Raw genomic sequence first — 25,191 nt, 5'->3', positions numbered from 1 at the left:
TGTGGTAGGCCCCTCTTTTGAAGGTGACGTTACCCTTGGCTAAGTAGTTTGAGTCAGCAAGGATACAATCCTAAGTAGCCGGGTTAATGTATTAATAGTAGTTTACATATGAGGGGATCAAGAAATTCGAACCCCCGCCATCCAATACTAGTGGGTATTGAAGGTGGTCCTACTAAGCTTAACCCAGGTCCTTGTAGGATCTATACACTGAACAAGGCAAGACTCTTACCAAACCATTCCCTTAACCCCCGACCAGGTAGCCAACATATCTCCATATAGACCGTGGAGATATGAATGGTGTTAATCTTTTATTTTATATAGACAGTAAAATAACGCCAAGACACCACTAACAAATGATAAGGAAGATTCACCTTCAACATAAGAAACTAGTTATTAAAGTCACTAATACATAACCAAATAAAAAGTGCGAAAAGATTAAAAATAAAAAGTATTACACTAAATGCTTGTCTTCACCAAGTGATGTAAGAGACTTAGGCAAACATGGCCTTTGATTGTCAAGAACTCTTACTATCAATCTTGGATCTCGAGACTACTACACACACTCTATGATGGATGATGGATGATGGTGGTGGATGTGGGTTGTGATGGTGGTGGTGGGTGCGTGAAGTGTGAGAGAGGTGGTTTGCCAAGGGATGCCTTTGATGTGAACCAAGCACCCCTATTTATAGCCTGCACAGAAGCCTGGACACGGCCCCGTGTCCGCTGGACACGGCCCCGTGTCCACCCTTTTTCTCTTTCTTCATAAATTACAATTTGTCTTTATTAGTTCCACATGCCCCCGTGTCCGCTGGGCACGACCCCGTGTGAAGAAGCATATCTGTACTATCAGATTTGGCAAGATTCTGCGTATCTTTGCGATGACCACGCCTCGTGCTGAGCTGGGCGCGGCCCCGTGGTAGGCATAGAAACTTCTACAGGTTTGTCTTTTTTGCCAAGGCTGACCACGCCCCCGTATCCGCTGGGCATGCCTCGTGTTGAGCTGGGCACGCCCCGTGCTCGCTGGGCACAACCCCATGCTCAGCTGGGCATAGCCCCATGCTCATCTTTCTTCTTGTTTTTTGCTTTGGGAGATGCTGTCGAGGGGTCGGGCATGCCACGTTTCTTCCTTTTCTTTGTATTTATGTTGGTTTTGGCTGTATATTTGTTCCTTTTGTTCGTTTAAGCTCATTTGATCCTGTAAATTCAAAAGGAAGACAAAACCATACTTTTTCCAACATTAGTACTAAAAAAGGTTAGTTTTATGCCTTATTTGATGTAATTTATATGTTGCATTTTACACACATCAGTTCTCTTAAATTAAATCTACAAGTAGATTTAAATGAGCAAATTAGAAAAACACAAGAATCAGTAATCAAGGATGATACTGAAAAATTAAAAGGAATGATTAAACAATTAGAACAAGGAACAAATGGAATTTGGAGATTCCATAAGAAAAGAATGTGGATACCTAAATTAGGAGACCTACGCCACCGTATATTAGAAGAAGCCCATAAGTCTAAGTACACGATGCATCCTGGAAATGACAAAATGTATCAGGACTTAAGAAAGAATTTTTGGTGGATAGGAATGAAAAAGGATATAGCAGCCTATGTTTCTAAATGTTTAACCTGTTCACAAGTCAAAGCTGAACATCAGAAACCCTCAGGTTTATTGCAGCAGTTAGAAATGCCTGTATGGAAATGGGAATTGATAACAACGGATTTTGTTACCAAATTACCCAAAACAAGAAAAGGTATATAATCTGGGTGATTGTAGATAGGTTAACTAAGTCAGCTCATTTCCTACCAATGAAGGAAACCTTCAGTATGGAACAATTAGCTATGCTATATGTAAATGAAATAGTTTCATTACATGGAATTCCTTTATCAATTATTTCTGTCAGAGATAGCCGTTTTACTTCTCATTTTTGGACAAGTTTCCAAAAAGCAATGGGAACCAAGTTGAATCTAAGCACAGCTTATCATCCTCAAACGGACGGACAAAGCGAAAGGACAATTCAGACAATGGAAGACATGCTTAGAGCTTGTGTAATTGATTTCTGAGGTAATTGGGACGATCACTTACCATTAATAGAATTTTCTTATAATAACAGTTATCACACAAGTATCAATGTTGCACCATTCGAAGCACTTTATGGATGAAAATGCCGAACCCCAGTTTGTTGGACAAAAATTGGAGAAAAACAACTATCAGGACCAGAGATAGTGCAAGAGACAATCGATAAAATCATTCAAGTCAAGGAACGACTAAAAGCAGCGCGTGATCGACAAAAGAGTTATGCTGATAACAGACAAAAGCCATTGGAATTTCAGGTAGGAGACAAAGTGTTATTGAAAGTTTCTCCTTAGAAAGGAGTGGTAAGATTCATCAAAATAGAAAAGCTAAGCGCCAGGTCTGTTGGACCTTTTGAGATTATTAAAAGAATAGGACTTGTAGGCTATCAGCTACAACTGCCAGAGGAAATGGCAGGAATACATGATATATTTCATGTATCTAATCTCAAGAAATGTTTAGCTGATAAATCACTGATAGTACCTCTTAAAGTTATAGAGGTAAATGAGTAACTTAAATTTGTAGAAAGACCTCTACAGATTGAAGACAGGAAAGTTAAGAACCTCAAGCACAAGAGATTAGTTCTGGTCAAAGTGAAATGGGACTCCAAGAGAGGACCAGAGTACACATGGGAGCTTGAATCAAAAAAGCAAAGGAAATACCCACATTTATTCCAGTAGACCTCGAGGACGAGCTCTAAAACAAGGTGGGGAGGATATAACAACCCTAAAATAATTTTTGACCCCACTAATATATTTAAAATATCCCAACACGTCCTAAAATACACCCCAATTGCGAAAACTGAGCCCTAAATACCTTATATAATTAAATATTAAATAAAAAAAAGAAATAGGGTCGCTCGCGGGCCGCGAACGTGTTAGAGGTGAGCTACGCGGGCCGCGATAGCTCGGAGTCAGGGCGAGCCCCTGAGCCGCCACGTGTCACCATTCGTGTCGAGCCAGTGGCGAGTCAGCCAAGCTAGGGCCTACCTAAGCTGGCCTCGCGGGCCATGAAGGCCCTGAAGGATGTCTACGCGGGGCGCGAGGGAAGTCGAAGAGGCACTATAAATTGAGGCCTTCAGCCTTAGTTTTAAACCGTTCAATCTCTCGTTCTCTCTCTCGAAATTCTACATAGCAATTATAATTTTTGGGAATAATACCCCCTTAAATAACAAAGTTCTGCTTGGTTGTAAGTATCATAACCCCGGTTACGTATTAGATACACTGCCCGATTGATCCAGGGTTCCGTAACGGCTGTCGAGGTTCTGCCCGACGTAGTCGTTGGAATGCCATCTCGGGGAGGGTGTTACTAATGTAAATATTGGGTTATTATACTAACGCGTGTGCATTTGTGTATTTAAAGATAATCACCAGGAAACCCTAAAGGAAAACCTAAGACAACAATATGAGTAATCTCCTTTTTGTAAACTGTTTTTACAAAACCTTAAATATTTTACAATGTGATTAAGCAGTGATTGAGTCTTTGTAACTCTTCAATTACTGTCGGTATGTTGGGGTTTTGTATACAAAATGTGGAACACGTTACCATTGGACAAAGAGTTAGCCAATGTGTAATATGACCCACCAGTCATGTAGCATCCGTAAAAAACGAATATATGAATCCGACCCGTTAATCAAGAAATTCGGATCCTAACCCTTAATAGGGAATCGCTGAAAAATCCGTATCATAAAACATGTTTATTTATTTACTGATTTAATTATTTATTTATTTATTTTAATCATTTAATATATAATTAAGTAAATAAAGATTTATAATTTAAAAAGCTTAACTTTTCATTAACTTGGTTAAGTTTTGAGGTTATCTAAGTTAAACTAATTAATTAATCACGTTGTCATAACTAACCTAGTTAATTATTGAAGTTAATGTGGTAGTTAAGGTTCAAGGGCCTTTGTGCAATTTTTTTAAACTTATAAATATGAAAAATAAACAAAAAGGGGGTCGCCGGGTACCGAACCCGGGCCAAACCCGGTTCACACACACACCAACGACTTAAGCAACATATCACAAGCCACTACACCGTGACCATGAGAACGATTTATATCCAGATTTAATTGTATTTATACACTTATTAAGTTTAAAATCCCACTGCCCACCTAAAACAAAACCCAAGTATAAATGTATAACTAAACCCTATCTTCTTTAAAACACTGTAGCCGCACAAACCTCATGGTCTTCCCTTTCATCTCTGTTCCCCCTCTCTCTCTCACGAAATCATAAAACAAACATAGATGATTCACCTTCCTCTCAATCAAACCCAAACCATAATCAGACACTTTCATCTCTCGGCCCCCTCCTCTCGACCTCCGTTTCCGACGACCAGCGTGGCGGCGTAAGGAGATGACCGGCAACACCCTTTCGTATCTCCCACACCCTCACCGGAATCCTATCATACGACTCGGAGCTTCGCCGAAGAAAATAGACGTCGCCGGAGTCACGTAACCATGTCGCAGATCACGTCGCTAGAAACCCGCAAGCTTTTACGTTCCGGTATAGCTATTTATATTTCTTATTACTTTTATATGTTAAACCGAAATGGTTAAAGGAATAACAACAATGGATTTTTGTTTTGGTTCATATCAGTTCATGTTCATGTTTTGTTTTAAAACTAAGAGAATGATTCTTGTAACTTTCATATAAATGAAATATACATATCAGACCTAGTCATCTAAATGAAGAAGTAAATGTAAGGTCTTCATGTGTTCTCATAAAAATAAAAAGAGGAACAAATAAAATATGTTTGTTATGAACACAGTGGGTTCGATTGGATTAGCTAAATTGGAGAAGATGACACTGAACTGGTGTTCAAATTAATTAAAAATCTAAGACTTTCAAACTTAATGTGATAACATAGTGGTTGGGATGCTTCTAGGCGAAACAGAGGTCTCTCCGGTTCGAGACCTGGCACCTCCGTGTTTTAAACCTTTTTATAAAACCTGATTAGGTAACGTGGTGGCGACAGTTTAAGATTTATAAGAATTCTAATCCTACACAAAGACTTGTACAAATCAGTTGGTTGAAAGTGTTGGCGATGATCATGAGGCCGCGGGTTCTACCCTGCCCCTCAACAAAATCGCTGCAATTTTTTTTAAACTTCATATAAATCAATCTTTAATAAATTATGTCTTTTGTTTCATTTATTTCTTTAGTTTTTAATCTGTAATAACAATTAACACCTTAACAATAATTAACAACTTTATTTAATTCTTTTCCCTTTATAATTAAAACTCAAAACCTAGTAAAAGTATAAATAAACGATAAATTACTATAATTCTGTTGTGACAATTAAAATCAATTATAATATTCAAATAATCGTTGTGTAAAAACTACAAATAACATTAACTGGATCGTCGTGTGATATTTTGATATCTAGGATATGCATTTCCTGTTCGTTATTTTGGAAATTTCTCCAATCCTTACTCGTGCGTTATCTCAAGGAAACTCCATACGCAATCACTGTGAGTATACTTGAACCCCTTTTTTCGTTTACCACTTTTTGGGGGTGTAACATGTTATTTATTAACTTACACACAAACTTTATTCATATTGCACAAACATTCCTCATGCACGCATGCTTATTTGATTACTTGATACTTTAAACTTGGGTTAATTACATCTTGTGTTAGACTTATCATTAACTTCGTACGAGCCTATCCGTGACATATATAGCGCTATAGGATTAACGCACCGCCCGTAGACTTGAGGTTTTGTCAGGAGCTTATTGCGTTTCATCATTGGTTTGACATGTTGAACACATGCCGATTTTATTGTTTGTCTTGTATCAAGAGCTTGCCACATGGAATTGTTTGAAACTTATCTTTTTATGCTACGTATGAAAAACCTGTATACTCGCCTTTGCTTTTGCATTGACGTTATTTTAAACATGTTACAGGTTGAGGATGACGAAGCTTTGAACTTGAAGTAGTGATGATGCTTAGATACACACTTAGACGTCTTAAGTTAATGTACTTGTTTGTTGTATTCTTGTATCGAACATATTGTATATCAAGTTGTTGTACCTGATTTTAATCTTTGTAATTGACTTTTAGAAATGAAATGAAATCAATGATTTAATTATTGTCACAAATAGTGTTATGAAGTCTCTTGCAATCTCGTTTTCGTCTCACTCCGATGTTTCCGCCATCGGTTGGGGTGTGACAGATTGGTATCAGAGCCATAACTATAGGGAATTAGGAAAAGTAGGAACGCTTTTACCTAGTCTATAGTTTTAGAGCCTTATTTTTAGGTTTTGCTTGAAACTACTTACATGCTACTCTATTCACTTCTTATTTATTCTCTTCGATCTTTTTAACATATATATGTCACTTATGTGTAACACTTGACATGCTATACTTATGTGTTAATACTTGCTTTATTATTTGTTAATACTTGTTGTATTGTCCCATTCTTTATGTGCTATTCTTGAAATGTCTTTTACGTGTTATTTTCTCGAGATGCTTATTGTGCTTATACTTGTTATTATTATTATTTTGAACATATGTCTTTTACTCGTTTATACTAAAATCAAAACCACTCGTAATACACAAACGAGACGACTTCACCAAAATAGGCGTGAAACCCACAATTTGGTGAACAACTCTCAATCCATCTACTTTTCCTTCTTTTTTATATGAAATTCACCATCAAGTTAGGAGTGAAATCCTCACCTTGATGGAGAAATTCAAATTTCAAAATTCTAGTGGACCCTCGTCAAAGTGTTGAAATTAAATTTTGAGCCGACGAATACCAACCACACTTAGTATACGAAATCGTCAAGTTAGGGTGAAACCCACACCTTGTCGACTAGTTCCACCCCTCGATTTTCTCATAAAATCCCGCCAAGTCTCGAAATTTTGATTGAATTGGGACATGTAGTAACTGGAAGGGTAAATACCGTTAACCAACTTGTCAGCGAGGGTATTCCCCCTAGTAGGCCAAAGCATGCTCCTCAAATTCGAAAGACCTTTCGACCACTTTGGTTAGTCAAAGTTCTGTTTTGGAGCCATCCAAATTTTAATCAAACATGTGTTTCTATTATTTATCTTATACTAAATCTTTCCCCTACATTTGTGCATATGCATGATTTCAAAACGTCACTCGATTTTGTTTACATTCCTTGTAACACCAAAATGGAGACATATCATCGAGATAGGAGTGATTTCCTTACCTTGACGATTAACTCCGCTCCTTCCTTTCTTAAAACAACCTCACCAATGGGTCAGGGGTGATTCCTTTACCTAGGTGATCGTTACCAAAATTTTCCTTCAAAAGATCTTATTATGCAAACCCGATCATGTTTTATACCTAAATCATTTATCATTATTCAAAATACCTACTTATACCGATTTCAAAATACATTGTTTTATCAAACGTACTTCTTATTCTACACATTATTTTCACTCGACTCATATACACAAGATTCTTAATCATGTCTTAAAACGTTTTATTTATCGAATTTCAAAACCTTATGAAATGCTACCTATCAATTCAACCGGTCCACTGAACCTCTTGCCCATGAACTTCATATTCGACTTAATCACTAAAACACACTCACATTATATCACCCTACTAAAGACTTTCATTCTCAATCGGAATTCAAACCAACTTTCTCATATACTTATAAGATGATCGTTTTACCAAAGACTCTTCTCAACAACAACAAATCTTTTGTTAAAATTTTTCTAACAATCACATGGTCCTTTTGCTAAATTTCTTTCTAAGGATCAACGTTTTTATAAGAACCTCCAAAATTCAAATTTTCTTGTGTGGACGCAAATGAGACAACCCTTTATTTCGAAAATCTTTTTCTACACCGCTTAATTCGCCTTTCAAGTTTAAAAACACGTGGGCTAGGAGACTTCATGGGGACCGACAATCTTCATCATATGTAAACTCTTTTAAACAAAAATAGCATTTCCGTTCATTACAAAACATGTTATGCATAACCAATGAATACTTTATATTATCTTACATTTACAAACTGTGTCCTCCCTTCCAAATCAAACTTAATCTATTTTTGATTTAATAAACTCAATGTTCAACTTAAACAACTATACAGGCATATCATCGTACACGTTTTGGTCGATACCTCGTGGTGTTTTCGTTTATATCATTCGTTTTACATATTCAACTTTCTCAAGTGTTTTATATGCCTAAATTCGTTATACTTCAACACACACTATACACGTAATTTTCCTTATTCGTACCTACACTTATACTCATGCGTTTTATGCTTATGCTTATACTCATACGTTTTGAGTTTATATTTACACTTGTGCTACTCATACGTTTTATGTCTATACTCATACTTACGTGAATGTTCATACTTAAACTTATAGTTATGCTCATACTTTCATACATACTCATGACTCATACATTCATACCCGTACGCGAGCGGAATCTGAGGGATTCGCTTACGTGGGTCCCATACATACTTAAGCGTGGACTTGCTTACATACTATATTCTTATACGTACACATTCTTATTCTTCTTTTATGTATACCCTGATTCATACACAACTAGTACAAGCTATGCAGATCATGCGACAATCAAAATAATCGCGGGTGCACACGGGATTATAGTGATAGGCGTATGAGAACCATAGAGTGTACTACTGTGTATGATAAGACACAGAACGTAACATGACACTGAATATGAAACGGACGTAACGTTGTCAAAACATGGTGGATATGCCGCTGGTACTTCCTATATATAAGTGTTTTCACCATGTTACCAAACTTTCGTAAAACGTGCCATGAGAAATTCAGTGTTTTGCAGACCTTTGGAACTAATATAACTTTAAACAACTCACAAACGTATTACATCCGATTATCCACGACGAGACTTCATTCTTAACATGCTACTTCCATCTATCCAATACTTATGCAATTCCTATACTTGCATTCGTTAGCAGGAGTAAATCGTTCACTTTTATACTCCCATTATTCTCCTTTATTCTATATCTTTTGTAAGAACCCCGTGCGCAATCAAGTCTGTTTAAACGTTCAAATTCTAATCTACCTCCCTATTTTTGAAACTACCTTTCTATTCTTTATTCATGAGAAAACAATTTCTTTAAACAAAACATTATGATCAAGTTTTATCTATTCTTTCATTTGAATCTTTAGAAGTCTTCCTCTTGGATTTCGAGGACGAAATCTCCTAAAGTAGGGGAGACTGTAACATCCATAAAAAACGAGTGTATGAATCCAACCCGTTAATCAAGAAATTTGGATCCTAGATTCATTTTAAGAATTTACCAATTAAGTTAACTAGAATCTTGGATTCATTTTATATGATGAATGAGACCACCTAGACTAGAATCCTGGATTCATTTTAAGAATTTACCAATTAAGTTACTGCATGATTTATGGAACGGGGATCTTATGGTACTAAACCTATTAAGACACCAACTAAGCCCCTCAACTCTTCTCGAGGTGAAACTTATGGCGCTACCTAGGCCGTTAATCCTACCGGTTATTAGACTTCCTTCCGGTTGTCTAATTATTGTGTAAGTACCCTATCGTTGACCTACTCTTTTCCAATTATAGATCTAGGGTAGTTTAGGTTTCTTAATTTGACTTGATAGACTAATAAACCGACGGGGCAACTAAGGCACGACTTTTTCCAAAGACTGTTGAAGGGGTAAGGTCCCAAAGGCCTCGTAATAAATACTTGGGATCATACCACAACCTTATCTTTCAGACCTTGCGCGGCCGCGCACTGGTCCTACAAAGAAGTCTTAAGAAGCAGATAAGCAGACAAACACTTGCGCGCCGGAAGGAAATCATAAATCCTTGTGCTTTCACCCATAAACAAAGGATGAAAATCCTAAGTTAAGCACTTCCGCTTAATAATACCCAGACTTGGGTATTATTTACTCGAGTGATGCCACACGATAAAGAATCACATCAGATTATGGCAATAATCTTCTAGAAGGACTCAATCGTGCACCACTAGACGGTTATAACCATCTGGACACGTGTCCTCATCTCAGGCCTCCCTGAAATCACAAAGATAACATGGAATTGGAGGAAAAGCTACATTTGTCCACTTTCCACGCGGCAATTCCCTAGCCGAAGATCAAAAGAGCAATCCGTGTCATTCACGTCGAATCGAGAATATTAACGGAAGGAAATGTAACCGCTCACGGGGTTAGCATCTTCTATTAATATTTCATCAACAGGTTTTCCCGCCCAAACTCTCGGCTATAAATACGAGAACAATTCAGGTATGAAATTCAAGCTACACACACTTCGTCAATACCTCTTCTTCTTCATAAACACATACTTATTCTCACGCCGGAGTCGGGTCAAGGAGAGAACCCCTCCTCTCCCCTTGACGAGGCTAACGGTGTCTGGTTTTGCAGAGATTACCGGAGAAGAAGACCAGTTGCAATCGAATCAAACGAGAGAGAACAACCCCCTTTATGCAGATACAAACCCCCTAGATAATTTGATTCCGGTCATTTATCTAGTGTTTCTTCATTGGCGCCCACCGTTTTTTCTCTGTTTCATCCACTTTCTCTCGTTTTTTGATTCACCCTGTTGATTCCATTTGCATATGGAAGAAACTTCGTCTCATCGGCAAACCGGCCCTCGGCCAAATGTCGATAACAACTTTCAGGTTGAAGGAATTCCAGAGGATGCCTCGGATGACAACGAGGTGCAATCCAATCGTGTGAATGAACCTATCACTCCAGGGATACAACCAGAGATCCCTGTCCACTCAATTCTACCTCCAGGAGAAACTCCAATCTCCTGGTACATCAGATCTCAAGGAGCACTAAATGCAGTATACACACAACTGTGTGCATAGACTGCTCCCCAAACTCAGTCGTGAAGGCCAGGCTCCTGTGCTCATGCTTCTCAACGTGAGGGCCCGTCTCACATCGAAGACACAAAGGTATACTCCAGATCTCCGTCGAGATATGAGTATACCCAATCTGAGAGCCGTCGACGAGAGCATTGAGACGAGTCACACTCCCACCGGAGAGCATCAGTTCACACTAGGTTGGGTTCTCACCGAAACACCTACACCAGTGAAGATGACCCAACCTACCATATAGGTGACAACGTCAGCGTGTTTAGTCGGTTGAACTATAACAAGTGTAAACCTCATGTGGTTTACAATCCCGAGGCTGAACACAACTACGATTTGATTTACCATCCTGCGGAAGCAGCGGAAAATTCAAAGTTTATCATGGAAATAGCTCTGGCTCCACTTGAAAAAGCCAAGCTACCGTCCAACGTGGGTAAATTCAATGGGCTGACAGACCCTAACGACCACTTGAGGGTTTTTACAAGTGCAGGGTTAGTAGGTGGCTGGACCCTACCATTATGGTGCCATCTTTTCGTACAGACCCTTACCGGCGTTGCAAGAATCTGGTTCGATAATTTGCCCATCGGGAAAATCACATCATGGAAGGATCTGCGCGAGAAATTTCTGAATCATTTCAGTCAGCAAACGACGATCTATCCGAGACACATCAGATGTGATGAACATTTGGCGTCATGATAACGAAAGTCTGGAGGACTTTATCACCCGATATAACAAGGAAGTACTGGAGATCGGAGGAGTCCATGAGCAGCTGATTCGCGCACAGTTCAAATATGCAGTCAGATGCGATGATATGATAAAGGTCCTGTCTGGGACAGAAGGCCTCCCAAAGAGCTGGGAGAAGGTGATGGCAGCGGCTAAGGTTTACGCCCAAACAGAAAAGAACCTTACCACTAATAGGCCGCCACCACCACATAACCGACCCTCCGACTTAGGATCGAGTGGCGGAAGGAAATTCAAGAAAGGATGGCGTGACTCTGGCTCAGGAAACCATTCATCCGAAGATGCTCGGGCAACGATCAATAAACTTACCGCGCAAAGGGAAACCAAGCAAGAGAACAGGGAGAGACAATGGACTCCCTTAACTAAAACCCCCGCGGAAGTTTTAAGCACTGAAGATTATCAGTTCAAGCCGCCGATCCCCATGAAAAACAAGCGTGGACAAGACTCAGCCCAGTATTGTGGATACCACAAGGACAGTGGTCACACCACCAACAATTGCATTTCCTTGCGCACAGAGATTGAAAAGGCCCTTAAAAGCGGCGGACTAACACATCTACTACAAAATGTGCGCAAGGAAATAAAACAGATAACTTAAGGCGAGGAAGGCCCAAGCAAGAGGGCGAAAAATTAAGGAGTAACTCTATGGTCTCCGCGCAGAAAGACACGATTTATCAAGATAATGCGGGAGAATAGAGTAAGTTAAGTCTCGTATATTTATTAAAAAACTTTGTAATGGCCTCTGTGCCCTATCCCGAAATAAACAACAAAGTTTCTATTATTCTTGTGTTTTTCTTACAAAGTGCATGCAATTTCTTTTAGTAAGCGCAAAAACATTATGGTAAATAAAAATAAAGCCTCATGAACGGTCAGTGATTACGTCACAAACGACCATACGTTCACACATGAGCTTTATACCAACTTCATTCGCCTTACTCAATCAAAGTAATTGTACTCATGCAAAATATTGTAAACTAAAAAACACGACATACTATTCTCGGCGTACAAATACGTCTTAAAAACTATCAAACACGACAGTGTTTTAGTTACTTACGCAACAACACATTAACAAAAAAAGGGATACACATCCCAAATATTATAGAAAATTGTTCAATACAATTTCAAAAGAAACCTACGCTAAATCTTCACCTTCATCCAGAAAGATTTCCTTTAGCTGTGCTACGTAATCGTCAGATTGCAGCGCAACATTTATAAGATCCATAACAGGAAGCTGCAAGTTGTTGAATTCTGTCTTCAAAGCTGTAAGCTCAGCACCATTGTTAACGCCATAAGTCGCGGACCTGCTAGTATCCCAATCAACCTTCAAAGCGCTATTCACATGCTGAGAACACTTAGTGTAGCCTTGGGTATACCCGTCATTTCGCGCAGCAATCACCAAGCGCGCAACCGTCTTATCAAGCTCTTCAGAATTCAACACTGATTCAACAACCTATAGGAGAAGAAGGCAATATAAACGAAAAGAAAGAGCGCAAAGCATTTTCACAAAAAAAAAAAGAAAGGGGGAGAAGGAAGAGGGGGTAAAACCCCAATCTTACCTTTACCATCTTCCGTATACACCGGCTTATCTTCCCGGTCCATCCTCCAATTCAAACTCATACTCGCACCAACAAGGGCTTTCTCTGGCAAGACAATGTTAGGAACGTCCTTTAGATCCTGATATCAACTCTCGTCAACAGGGGTCTGAATCGTTTCAATGGGGACATCTTCTTTCCCCCTTAGAACCATCCTCATCAGAATCACACCTGCCTTGATAAAAAAGAATTTTTGTTTCCAATCATGGAAAGATTTTAGAGGATGCTGCAAAATCTTCTTTGCAGACGCTCTCTGGACAAATGAATAAAACCCTTGGGTACAGTGCATTTGATGAAAAACCCTAAATCGAGTAACTGTCGGTTCAATATGCATTGTCCGACACACAAACTCGAAATGCCAAACCCTAACCATGCCAATAGGGTGCAGTTAGGAAATATGAAGCTTATAATACCCAAGAATTTCAAGAAAAAATTTTGTTACGGGCAAACGAAAGTTGCCTTCACAAAAGAAATCCCAAAAAAGAGTGATATACCCAACCGGAGCATCTGCTGCTGTCTGACCCTTTTCAGGATACAGGGCACCCCAGCTCTCCGGAAATCTAAAGTTTTGAATCAAGCCATCGAGAGTTGCCCTAGGCCACTATAACGGTGGAAGTTCAGCAGACATCTCTTCAGATAAGTCTTCGTGATGTCCTCCGGTTGACATAAGAGGAAGAACTGGTAAATTCGTTCTTAACGGATAACGAAGATAGGAAGAGGAAAGGTTTTCAACAATGTAATGATTAACACAAATAGGCAACCCAAATAAACTTATATACTCACCGCCATTAATAGCATTGGTAACTGCCACAACACCTTTTTCGGCTAACACAGTTACCCAAGCGACAGAGGCAAGTGAGAATTAACTCAAACGCGAGCTCACGCGCGCGTGTAAAGCACGATCAGTAAGGTACACCTGACAATGACAGCCTGTTATACAGTCCTCACTTTACCATCCCCACCTAAAGTCAAAGATTTTCAAAATCCCCATAAGAAGCAAAGTAAATCTTCCCACAGAAGATTCCCTACTCTTGCGCCCAAAATATCTCTCTCACAAAGTCTAGTGCTCAACTTATTTGCATAAGAGCAACACTAGACTGGGGGGGACTTGAAGGGGTAAGGTCCCAAAGGCCTCGTAATAAATACTTGGAATCATACCACAACCTTATTCTTCAGACCTTGCGCGGTCGCGCACTGGTCCTACAAAGAAGGCTTAAGAAGCAGATAAGCAGACAAACACTTGCGCGCCGGAAGGAAATCATAAATCCTTGTGCTTCCACCCATAAACAAAGGATGAAAATCCTAAGTTAAGCACTTCCGCTTAATAATACCCAGACTTAGGTATTATTTACTTGAGTGATGCCACACGATAAAGAATCACATCAGATTATGGCAATAATCTTCTAGAAGGACTCAATCGTGCACCACTAGACGGTTGTAACCGTCTGGACACGTGTCCTCATCTCAGGCCTCCCTGAAATCACAAAGATTGCATGGAATTGGAGGAAAACCTACACTTGTCCACTTTCCACGTGGCAATTCCCTAGCCGAAGATCAAAAGAGCGATCCGTGTGCATTCACGTCGGATCGAGAAGATTAACGGAAGGAAATGTAACCGCTCACGGGGTTAGCATCTTCCGTTAATATTTCATCAATGGGTTTTCCTGCCCAAACTCTCGGTTATAAATACAAGAACAATTCAAGTATGAAATTCAAGCTACACACACTTCGTCAATATCTCTTCTCTTCATAAACACATACTTATTTTCACGCCGGAGTCGGGTCAAGGAGAGAACCCCTCCTCTCCCTTGATGAGGCTAACGGTGTCTTGTTTTGCAGAGTTTACCAGAGAAGAAGACTAGTTGCAATCGAATCAAACGAGAGAGAACAACCCCCCTTTATACAGATCCAAACCCCCTAGATAATTTGATTCTGGTCATTTATCTAGTGATTCTTCAATTGTCTAAAGCAATTCGCCGGGTAAGACCTACCAATAGCCCTGCACCTTCCAGCTATTAGGACTAGTAGAACACTAAAATCTAGCAAACTATTAACTATCACTTCTAGGGTTTATTGGCCAATTCTCCCTAAAGGTCAAAGACACACAGTCAAAGATCTAGCATGAACCTATTCCGTAGCAGACAACCACTGTAACACCCCGAAAATATAACTCTTTTATTATAATATTATGTCTGTAATTAAACAAAAGAACTTACTAGGAATAAAAATAACCTAGTTAGGTAAAAGTCTTGCAGTGACTTATAAGTGGGTTAAAACACTTAAAACGTGAACTACACAATTTTAGAGGGGCCAAAGTTGTTAAAATTGAAACATGAAATACTTAAACAAAAATTAAAAACCCAAACACCCACAAGTGTGTGTGTCTGGATCGATTGAAGCACAGGGGCGACCAGGAGAACCCCCATAAACCCTAGTTCATGTTTAATCTCACAAATTGAAGGTCAAAATAAGTTCCAAATCAAAATCTGATCATGAAATAATGATCTCCACTGAAAAGGGGTCATAAGGTATGTGAATTTTATGGGAAATCTCTAGTTGAATTTCTGAATGAACTTAGAGAATTCGAAAATTCTTGTTGCATGTATGATATATTGATGAAATAGGAACAATATTGTGTCTAGGAGTGAACCCTAGACAATTATGAGTTGAAATCATGTTTAGTTCTTGTGAATTCCATGAATCCCAATGAAGGTGATTCGTGGGTTTTGTGGGAGCTTGATAAAACTCGGATTTTGGTTGTTGTTCTAGTGTAATCTGATTTTGCGAAGTAATCTCTGGTTATTGATGTTAAAATTTAATATGAAATTGTCCGATTGATGTTAATTTCGGCTATATAACAAGTTATGAACTTGATAATGAATTGTGTAAAATTCTGCCCTTAAAGTGTTTGTAAAAATGCCTAAGAGAAGGCTAAATGTTGAAATATAAACAAAAACGCATACTTGCACTAGTTGGTAAACTATGCGTATTATGTGAATCAAAGAGTTCTGAATGTGACGTGATTGAACTCTATAGGAAAGGAGGCCAGAGCGTCGAGCGGACAAGCCGGTGTTGACGCACGTTTGAAGGGTGTGCTTTGAAGGTATGTAACTTGTTTCGTTACATTAAGTAATTTTGATATTTAAACCATGTATAGTCGTGTTTTAGAATAGAGGCTTGTGTTGATTGAGGTGATAATGTTCACTACTTGAATTAATAGGATAAGGTCAGATAAAGAGGCGTTTGGTGGTCATTATAAATGGAGGATTCCATAAATGAGCCAAACGGGTCGAATAATTGAGTAGTAAGTAGTGTTAGTGTTTCGATAGTAAGCATTTGGCATTGACAATCACAAGAGCATGAAGCCATAGGATTGTTAATGAAATACCGGTGATATTAAGCCCCGGATGTTGGGTTGATTAATTACATAGTTATTTTAGACATTCGGTCCGTAACTTGAAATTGTGGTATAATAAATGTAATAGGCACGTCGGTAATTAAATTACAGACGTGTAGGAAAAAGAATCACCTAAAACGGACCTTCGGATCAAAAGTTATGAGCATTTGAAGTTAGAATTGTGAAATTCGGAGCTGGGCAGGAAATGCAGGTAAAAAACCTGCACTTGCTGGAAAACCATATCCCCCTCGCCACGAGACAGGATCCGCTGGATCTGGCGCGACACGCGAGAGCCCTCGCGATACGCGACGGAATGAACGAGGTCTGGCGCGACACACGACAGGCTAAATTCTGAAATTTTATTTTATTTTTGATTGTTTGATTCTAGAACTTGTTTATGCGTATTTTAACGATGTCAAAACTGACATTTAACGTGGTTTTGGCACTAGGTGATGTTGGTCTCTCTCCGGATGGCAATCAAGCATGATCTCAAGAACCGAACACAACTTTTTGAAGCTTCCGCGCCTATTTAACTTTGTTGAATATAATGTCTATGTTGTAAACACTTAACTTGTCATTTTGGGATGTTGAAACTAGTTAGTTGTTAACTCGAATTCTGTTATTGTAAATACTTCCTTTTTGTCTAACTTTAAGAAATGAAGTATTTGCTTTTGAAAATGCGTATTTTACTTTAAAATCCTAATTAAATGAGACGGGTGTTACAAGTTGGTTATCAGAGCTCAAGGTTGTCAACAAAGTGTGTTCGCTTCAAGCTTGATCGATCATCCGGTAAGAATTAATTATTTATTTTAGTAGATCTTATCATGTGTGAGAAAAAGAGATGTGAATTAATGTTCATGGGAAGAGTGTGTTAACACACTCAAACCCGGAAAGTGCACTAAAAGAGAACGGTCAAAGCAAGTTACGAACTTGGCTAAACCGAAGCAAATAAAGCTAAGTTATAAATGAAATGTTTAATAATTGATGTAAACATTTCAGTTTCAAGGCGATGGAAAGGAGTGACAATGATCCGGTGCCGATAGTCACCGAACAAATGAAAGAGGTAATTGCCGAAGAAGTGGGGAAGGCAATTGGGGGTAGTCTATCTGGTTTCATAGACAAAATTCAAAATACAGTGCTATAGTTAGTTGAAAAACGAGTTAAAAGGTTGGAAGACAATGTCAACCTTATGAAAGAAAAATCCGGAGAACGTAAGGGTTGTTCATACAAGGAGTTTATGGCGTGTAAACCGCCAATTTACAACGGGGAGGTTGACCCGATAATATGCGAAAGATGGCTAAGTGATGTTGAAGGGGTGTTGAAAGGACCCACTGCGACGTGAGCGATTTTGTGGCTTACGGAACGGGTCAGTTGAGGGGTCAAGCCAAGGACTGGTAGGATAACAAAAAGAAAGAGATTGGAGCCGAAGCGGCAAGGGTCATGACATGGGACGAGTTTAAGGTACCATTCCTTAAACATCACAGTCCCAAGGCGGTCATCAATAGGATCAAAGAGAGTTCATCCAATTAAGACAAAGGGGTGAAACGATTGATAAAATCACGGGTATATTCATGGATAAGCTGAGGTTCTGTGATGAGTTAGTGACTACAAAGGAGCAGAAAATATATTATTATTATTATTATAATATGTTAAGCGCTGAATATCGAGAGTTTATGACTCCTTCCAAGTACGAAACCCTTACGGAAATCATTAACATCGCCCGGTAGCGGGAGATTGAATTGAAAAAACAAATCGAGAGGGGTGAACGAAGGGTAGTGGAAGTTAACCCGAGCCCTACAAAGAAGGCTCGAATGACTGAGCAGGTGAAGAAGACGGATGCGAAGGGTGGATCGCCGAGTTGCAAGGTATGTGGAAAGGGGTACAAGGGTGAGTGCAGCTTCAAAGACAAACCGTGTCCCCTATGTGGGAAGACAGGGCACACCGTGATGTGTGTAAAATGCAACATATAAATTACATCAAATAAGGCATAAAACTAACCTTTTTTAAGTACTAATGTTGGAAAAAGAGTGCTTTTGTCTTCCTTTTGTATTTTCAGGATTAAATGAGCTCAAATTCACAAAAGAAGCAAAAAGACAGCTAAATCTAACATAAATACAAGAAAAGGAACATAAGTGGACTGCCCGACCCCTCAACAGCCTCCTCCCAAGCAAAATAGAGAAGGCAGAAGACTGAACACGCCCCGTGCTCAGCCAGCACGGGGCCGTGCCCAAGAAGCAGCAGAAAAGACAAACCTATAGAAGCTTCTATTGCCCACCACGGGGCCGTGTCCAGTGAACACGGGGGCGTGGCGAAAGTACAGCAGGCGCATTAATTGTAATTGCGAATTACAATTAATGAAGAGAGAGAGTGTCAGACAGGCACGGGGGCGTGTCCAGCGAACACGGGGCCGTGCCCAGCCTTTTGTTCAGCCTATAAATAGGAGTGCTTGGTTTCATTGCAACTCATCCTTGGCACACCACCTCTCTCACACTTCATCCACCACCGACCACCATCACAACACCATCATCCACCACCATCATCCATTGTCCATCATAGAGTTTGTGAGTCATCTCGGGATCCAAGATTGATCGTAAGAGTTCTTGACAATCAAGGCCATGTTTGCCTAAGTCTCTTACATCACTTGGTGAAGACAAGTGTTTAGTATAATACTTTTTATTTTTAATCTTTTGCACTTTTTATTTGGTTTTGTATTAATGACTTTAATAACTAGTTGCTTATGTTGAAGGTGATCTTTCCTTATCGTTTGTCCGTGGTGTCTTGGCATTATTTTACTGTCTATATAAAATAAAAGATTTTCACCATTCATATCTCCACGGTCTATATGGAGGTATGTTGGCTACCTGGTCGGGGGTTAAGGGAACGGTTTGGTAAGGGTCTTGCCCTTGTTCAGCGTTTAGAGGTCCTGCAAGGGACCTGGGTCAAATTTAGTAGGATCTCCTTCAATACCCATAGGTATTGGATGGCGGGGATCCAAACTCTTTGACCCCCTCATAAGTTAACTACTATTAATACTATAACCCGGTATTTAGGACTGTATCCCTGCTGACTCAGACTACTTAGTCAAGGGTAACGTCACCGCCAAAAGCGGGGCCTACCATAATTTGCATTAATAACTTAATTCATTATCTTCCAATAATCCAACCCTTTAGGATTGTATCCTTGCTGACTCAAACTACTGGGTTGAGGGTAACGTCGCCTTTAAAAGAGGGGCCTACTATAATAACTAAGATAATCTCTTAAATAAGTGCAAAAGTGCGAAAATAATCAAAGGTTATACTAATACACGAGTCGGATCCAAGTGATTCATCTTGTCTATCTGTTCTTATTTTTATTTTTCAGCATTTAGTTAGTTTTTATTTTCTTAGTTTAAAAACCTTTTCTAACATTTTGATTTGATTAGACGTTGAGGATAAACCGGTACTAAAAGCTCTTGTGTCCTTGGACGACCTCGGTATCTTACCAACACTATACTACGTCCACGATGGGTGCACTTGCCCGTATGTGTGTTTAGTGTTAGTAAATATCGTGTTTTATAAATTTAAAACTTGGCTAAAAGTGTAAAAAGGGCTTAAAATATACAGCAAAAATATATACACAGTAGCATGCATCAAGTTTTTGGCGCCGTTGCCGGGGACACAAGGATTTTAAGAAAGTTAGGAATCAACGGCCTAATCATATTTTTATTTTTCTTTTTAATTTTTTTAGGATTTTCTTAGTTTTTCAGCTTCTGCAGAGCTCAGCACGGGCCGTGCCCGCTGAACACGCCCCCGTGCTCAATCATTGGAACTGGCAATCCTGTTTTAAGTCAGACAGTAAGCTTAACACGGGGCCGTGCTCACTCAACACGCCCCCGTGCCCAAGATTCACTTACTGAAAACAGAATCGTTAGATCCCGGCGGTTGGTAATTTCTGACATAAACATGAGTGATAGTAATTGTTTTTACTTTCGGCACTCTTATGGTACGTGATGTCAATTATGTGGAGGCGAACATAAAGAGTTAGAATGTTACTTTCTAAATTATAGGCCCCACTACATAGACCCACCGATTCCTTATAACCTTAAGAGGGGCGAAAGTAAAAATAAGCACTATCTCTCCCTCGAATGCGCCCAGCCAGATATTCTAGAGGAAATGCTCCTTGACGAGTTATTTCAACTAGAAGAGCTAATTCTAAATTGGTCAAAAGAGCTTAGGAAGGATTTTATTGATCCGCCCCAAGACGATGACCATGAAGAAATGTTGGGATCGCATTCCGACAACCTCGTTGCTCCCAAAAATACCTTCATACCTAGCAAAGACTTGGACGATAGTCGTCCCTGTGCCGATTGTGCCATGAAGGACTCTCCATCGACTTCGTTTGGTGCATACATAGACCTGAGCGATTCGGCATACACCTTCTTTAACTAGAGCCCGGGAAAGGGTTGGACTTGTCCACCTAGAATGAAAATAGGAATTACCCTAACCGACAATCTCTTGCGTTCTCGCCTTAGTCTAGGACAATTAAGGTATCTTAGGCACTTTGGGGTTGTTCCAACCAGTAAGGAACCACCCGATATCAATAAAATCCTTAGAAGTAAGAAAACTCCATAAGATAGCCTCCAGACACGGGGCCGTGTCCACGTCAACACGCCCCCGTGCTCACCTAAAAGATTCTCTGCTGATTTTGTCAGAATACAGACAAAATGTGTCAGGATTTCCTCTGCACACGGGGCCGTGTCCAGCGAACACGGGGCCATGTCCAGTGCGCTGTCGTTTTCTTTAAATGCAGCCTGATTCCTGCTCATTTTTTACCACTTCAATAGACAGAGATTCCTGGGATCTTCACTCATACCATCATAGGTAAGTGCTAAAAGAAGGTTCCCAAGGACCATCTTGTCCCTTCCACTTTTATTCATTTCCTCTTCTTTCAAAATTTTTCAACATTTCCTCCATGGAAGCTTGGAAACTCCATGATTCCAACCCTCTATGTGAAGTTTGTAAGATTATTTGCTAAGGATTCTTGTTTAAAGTTAGTTGTATAACTTTGTTTTAAATTATCTAAGCTTAAAACCCAGTTAAAAATCATGAAAATAATTTAAAACTCCAAGCTCAGCGAGCACGGGGCCGTGTCCGAGGCACTGTTTTGTAAAAATTTAGCTTTCTTCGGTTTCTTTCACAGAAAATGGCAAGCAGAACAAGCGGATCATCTTCAAGAAGTAACCGACAAGGGAGGAGATCATCAACGGCAGAAGACTCTCTTGTAAACTATGTTTACGCCCTAAGGGAGGCTATTGACGAAATGACAGGAGTGGAGGAAGCGTTGGTCGACCGTATCAACCATCTGACGGTGGGACTGGAGGGATGTCTCCGAGAGGTGAACCTCTTGCACCAGAGGTTAAACCTTCTCGCCTCCCCGCCCTTGGTACCTGTGATAACCCAAAGGGCGTGGAACGTGGTGCCCGAAGTCATCATTCCGGCCGAATGGTACGCCATGCACCCTGAGCCTCCGCAAAGGGTGGTGCAAGGAGTCCCGGTGAATGTTCTCCCTCAGCCACAAGTTGCTGAGGAAAATGAAGCCGCCTTCTTCCTTCCAAGGGAGATAGAAGAATGGCTTTAAACGACATCTAGGGAACCATCGGCCAAGGGTCCTACTATATCGAGAAACTATTCTCGAAATTTTCTTAAAAAAAGTAGAACCCTTTATGATAACCTCGTATACCTCCTGACCTAGTTAGTTAAGTTTTTATTTTATTTTATTTATGAATTATATGTATTTCTCTATTGTTTCAATAGAACGATGGTTTTAAGGATTGAATGGTTCATAATAAATAAAACACACTCATGGTGGTAAAGGATGAAAAGGGAAACGAGAAACATGGCCCCATGCACAAGAACAAGGCAACCCGACATCAATCTCTCCAATACAGAAGATTCAACATGGGCCGTGTCCAACCAACACGGCCCCGTGCTGAACCCCCTGCAGAAAAATGCCCAGTTCAGGTAACTGGACACGGGCCGTGCTCACCAGACACGCCCCCGTGTCCAGAATTCTGTTTCTTTTCTTTAATTTTTGTTACTGGCACCTGAACACGGGGTCGTGTCCGGTCCCCACGGGGCCGTGTCCAGACTACCAGTAACATAAATCTTTGCTTTTAACACCATATTACACATCTAATCAACCTAAAAATTTATTTTTGGGACACATTGAGGACAATGTGTAATTTAAGTGTGGGGGGATGCTAAAACCTTGAAATTTTGCAAGTCCTAATAACAAGCTTTACACAAAACTCTATTGGAACCGCTAAACGCGCCAAATTTTTTTCAAAAAATTCTCATTTTTTTTACTTACTTTTCTAAAGTTTAAGTTAGGAATCCTAGGATTAATAAGGTTATATTTTTACAAATTTACAACCGAGAGCGTCGTGATAGAAAGAACCAACATAAGAAAATTATGAAACGGCATGACAAGCTTAGTTAAAATTTGATTATATATACTTGATCACATAGAAAACCCCATTCCCACAAAAAGTGAGTTTTTGAGCCTTTATTGAGCATACAAATTTACATCTTTAGACTAAATGCTCATTTTTCGTTTCTTGTGTGAATAGCCGCTTGGTTCTTACGACTCTAGAACTTGCCACGACGATTCATTCCCGGTCCTTACCAACTTAAACCCAAGTAAGTAAATGATGGAGGCATTAGGACTAACCCTTTTTCTTTCTACACCATTATTTTTCATTTTTTTTACCACCTACCCAAAATCCCCCTAGTTAACCCCTTTGAGCCTAAACCTTTCATTTCTTTACCCTAAAACCTTTTTACCCACCAAAAACCCTTTTTATTTCTACCATTTATTTTAGTAACAAGCTCGGTTTTCGTGTGACTGAAAAAAATGATGAAATTAGAAATAAACAAACAAAGCTCTTGAAACAAAAGCTTGTTTGAAGAAATACTTCGAAATAAAAAGTCACTAAAACAAAGTGTTTTACGAAAACCGACGCTTTTTACGCTTTTCGCCCTTTTCTACTAACCCATTCACCCACCTTTAGCCCAAGCCTTTACCAAAAAAAAAAGTCCTCTTGATATTTACAAAGGTAACAAGTTAAAAAGGAGGAGGATTGCTTGGCAAGCTTATGGTAGGAATAAGTTCCATGCCACTCTCGAGTGATTCACTAAAATACACCTTCGGCCGAGTGTGAGTGATTTCTCCCGTGAGGTATGTGAACTTGTATATAAATGGAATTTTAAAAAGGCATGTTATGCCCAAATAAGTAATTTCTCCTATGAAACGTTCTAAACAAATCATAACGAATAGGATTGTAAATAAATAAAAATAAAACCCAAAAAGATCTTGGATTCCCGACACTCTATGACAAGCCAAAACCTTCTCTTCTACCCATTCCATTTGGGAGTGTAAGCTACATATTAAAGAGTTTTGCTTGAGGACAAGCAAAAGTTCAAGTGTGGGGGTATTTGATGTGTGTAAAATGCAACATATAAATTACATCAAATAAGGCATAAAACTAACCCTTTTTAAGTACTAATGTTGGAAAAAGAGTGCTTTTGTCTTCCTTTTGTATTTTCAGGATTAAATGAGCTCAAATTCACAAAAGAAGCAAAAAGACAGCTAAATCTAACATAAATACAAGAAAAGGAACATAAGTGGACTGCCCGACCCCTCAACAGCATCCTCCCAAGCAAAATAGAGAAGGCAGAAGACTGAACACGCCCCGTGCTCAGCCAGCACGGGGCCGTGCCCAAGAAGCAGCAGAAAAGACAAACCTATAGAAGCTTCTATTGCCCACCACGGGGCCGTGTCCAGTGAACACGGAGGCGTGGCGAAAGTACAGCAGGCGCATTAATTGTAATTGCGAATTACAATTAATGAAGAGAGAGAGTGTCAGACAGGCACGGGGGCGTGTCCAGCGAACACGGGGCCGTGCCCAGCCTTCTGTTCAGCCTATAAATAGGAGTGCTTGGTTTCATTGCAACTCATCCCTTGGCACACCACCTCTCTCACACTTCATCCACCACCCACTACCATCACAACACCATCATCCACCACCATCATCCATTGTCCATCATAGAGTGTGTGAGTCGTCTCGGGATCCAAGATTGATCGTAAGAGTTCTTGACAATCAAGGCCATGTTTGCCTAAGTCTCTTACATCACTTGGTGAAGACAAGTGTTTAGTATAATACTTTTTATTTTTAATCTTTTGCACTTTTTATTTGGTTTTGTATTAATGGCTTTAATAACTAGTTGCTTATGTTGAAGGTGATCTTTCCTTATCGTTTGTCCGTGGTGTCTTAGCATTATTTTAATGTCTATATAAAATAAAAGATTTTCACCATTCATATCTCCACGATCTATATGGAGGTATGTTGGCTACCTGGTCGGGGGTTAAGGGAGCGGTTTGGTAAGGGTCTTGCCCTTGTTCAGCGTTTAGAGGTCCTGCAAGGGACCTGAGTCAAATTTAGTAGGATCTCCTTCAATACCCATAGGTATTGGATGGCGGGGATCCAAACTCTTTGACCCCCTCATAAGTTAACTA

The 25,191-nt window shown here is 39.7% G+C and overlaps 1 protein-coding gene across 1 annotated transcript; it reads left to right on the top strand.

Annotated features, from left to right (window-relative positions):
* Window positions 1-11,587: 11,587 nt before the first annotated feature.
* Window positions 11,588-12,247, top strand: LOC110875685. Its single transcript, XM_022123889.1, has one exon. It carries the CDS (start codon window positions 11,588-11,590, stop codon window positions 12,245-12,247), a length of 660 nt encoding a protein of 219 aa, XP_021979581.1.
* The last annotated feature ends 12,944 nt before the right edge of the window (window positions 12,248-25,191 follow it).

The sequence above is a fragment of the Helianthus annuus genome, chromosome 9 (genome assembly GCF_002127325.2).
Source record: "Helianthus annuus cultivar XRQ/B chromosome 9, HanXRQr2.0-SUNRISE, whole genome shotgun sequence".
Lineage (NCBI taxonomy): Eukaryota > Viridiplantae > Streptophyta > Magnoliopsida > Asterales > Asteraceae > Helianthus > Helianthus annuus.
Note: the sequence above shows the minus strand (reverse complement) of the source record. Positions and strands in the feature narration are given on the sequence as shown.

Excerpts from the sequence above, each read along its gene's own strand:
- LOC110875685 (XM_022123889.1), top strand. The coding sequence starts at position 11,588 with ATGAACATTTGGCGTCATGATAACGAAAGTCTGGAGGACTTTATCACC.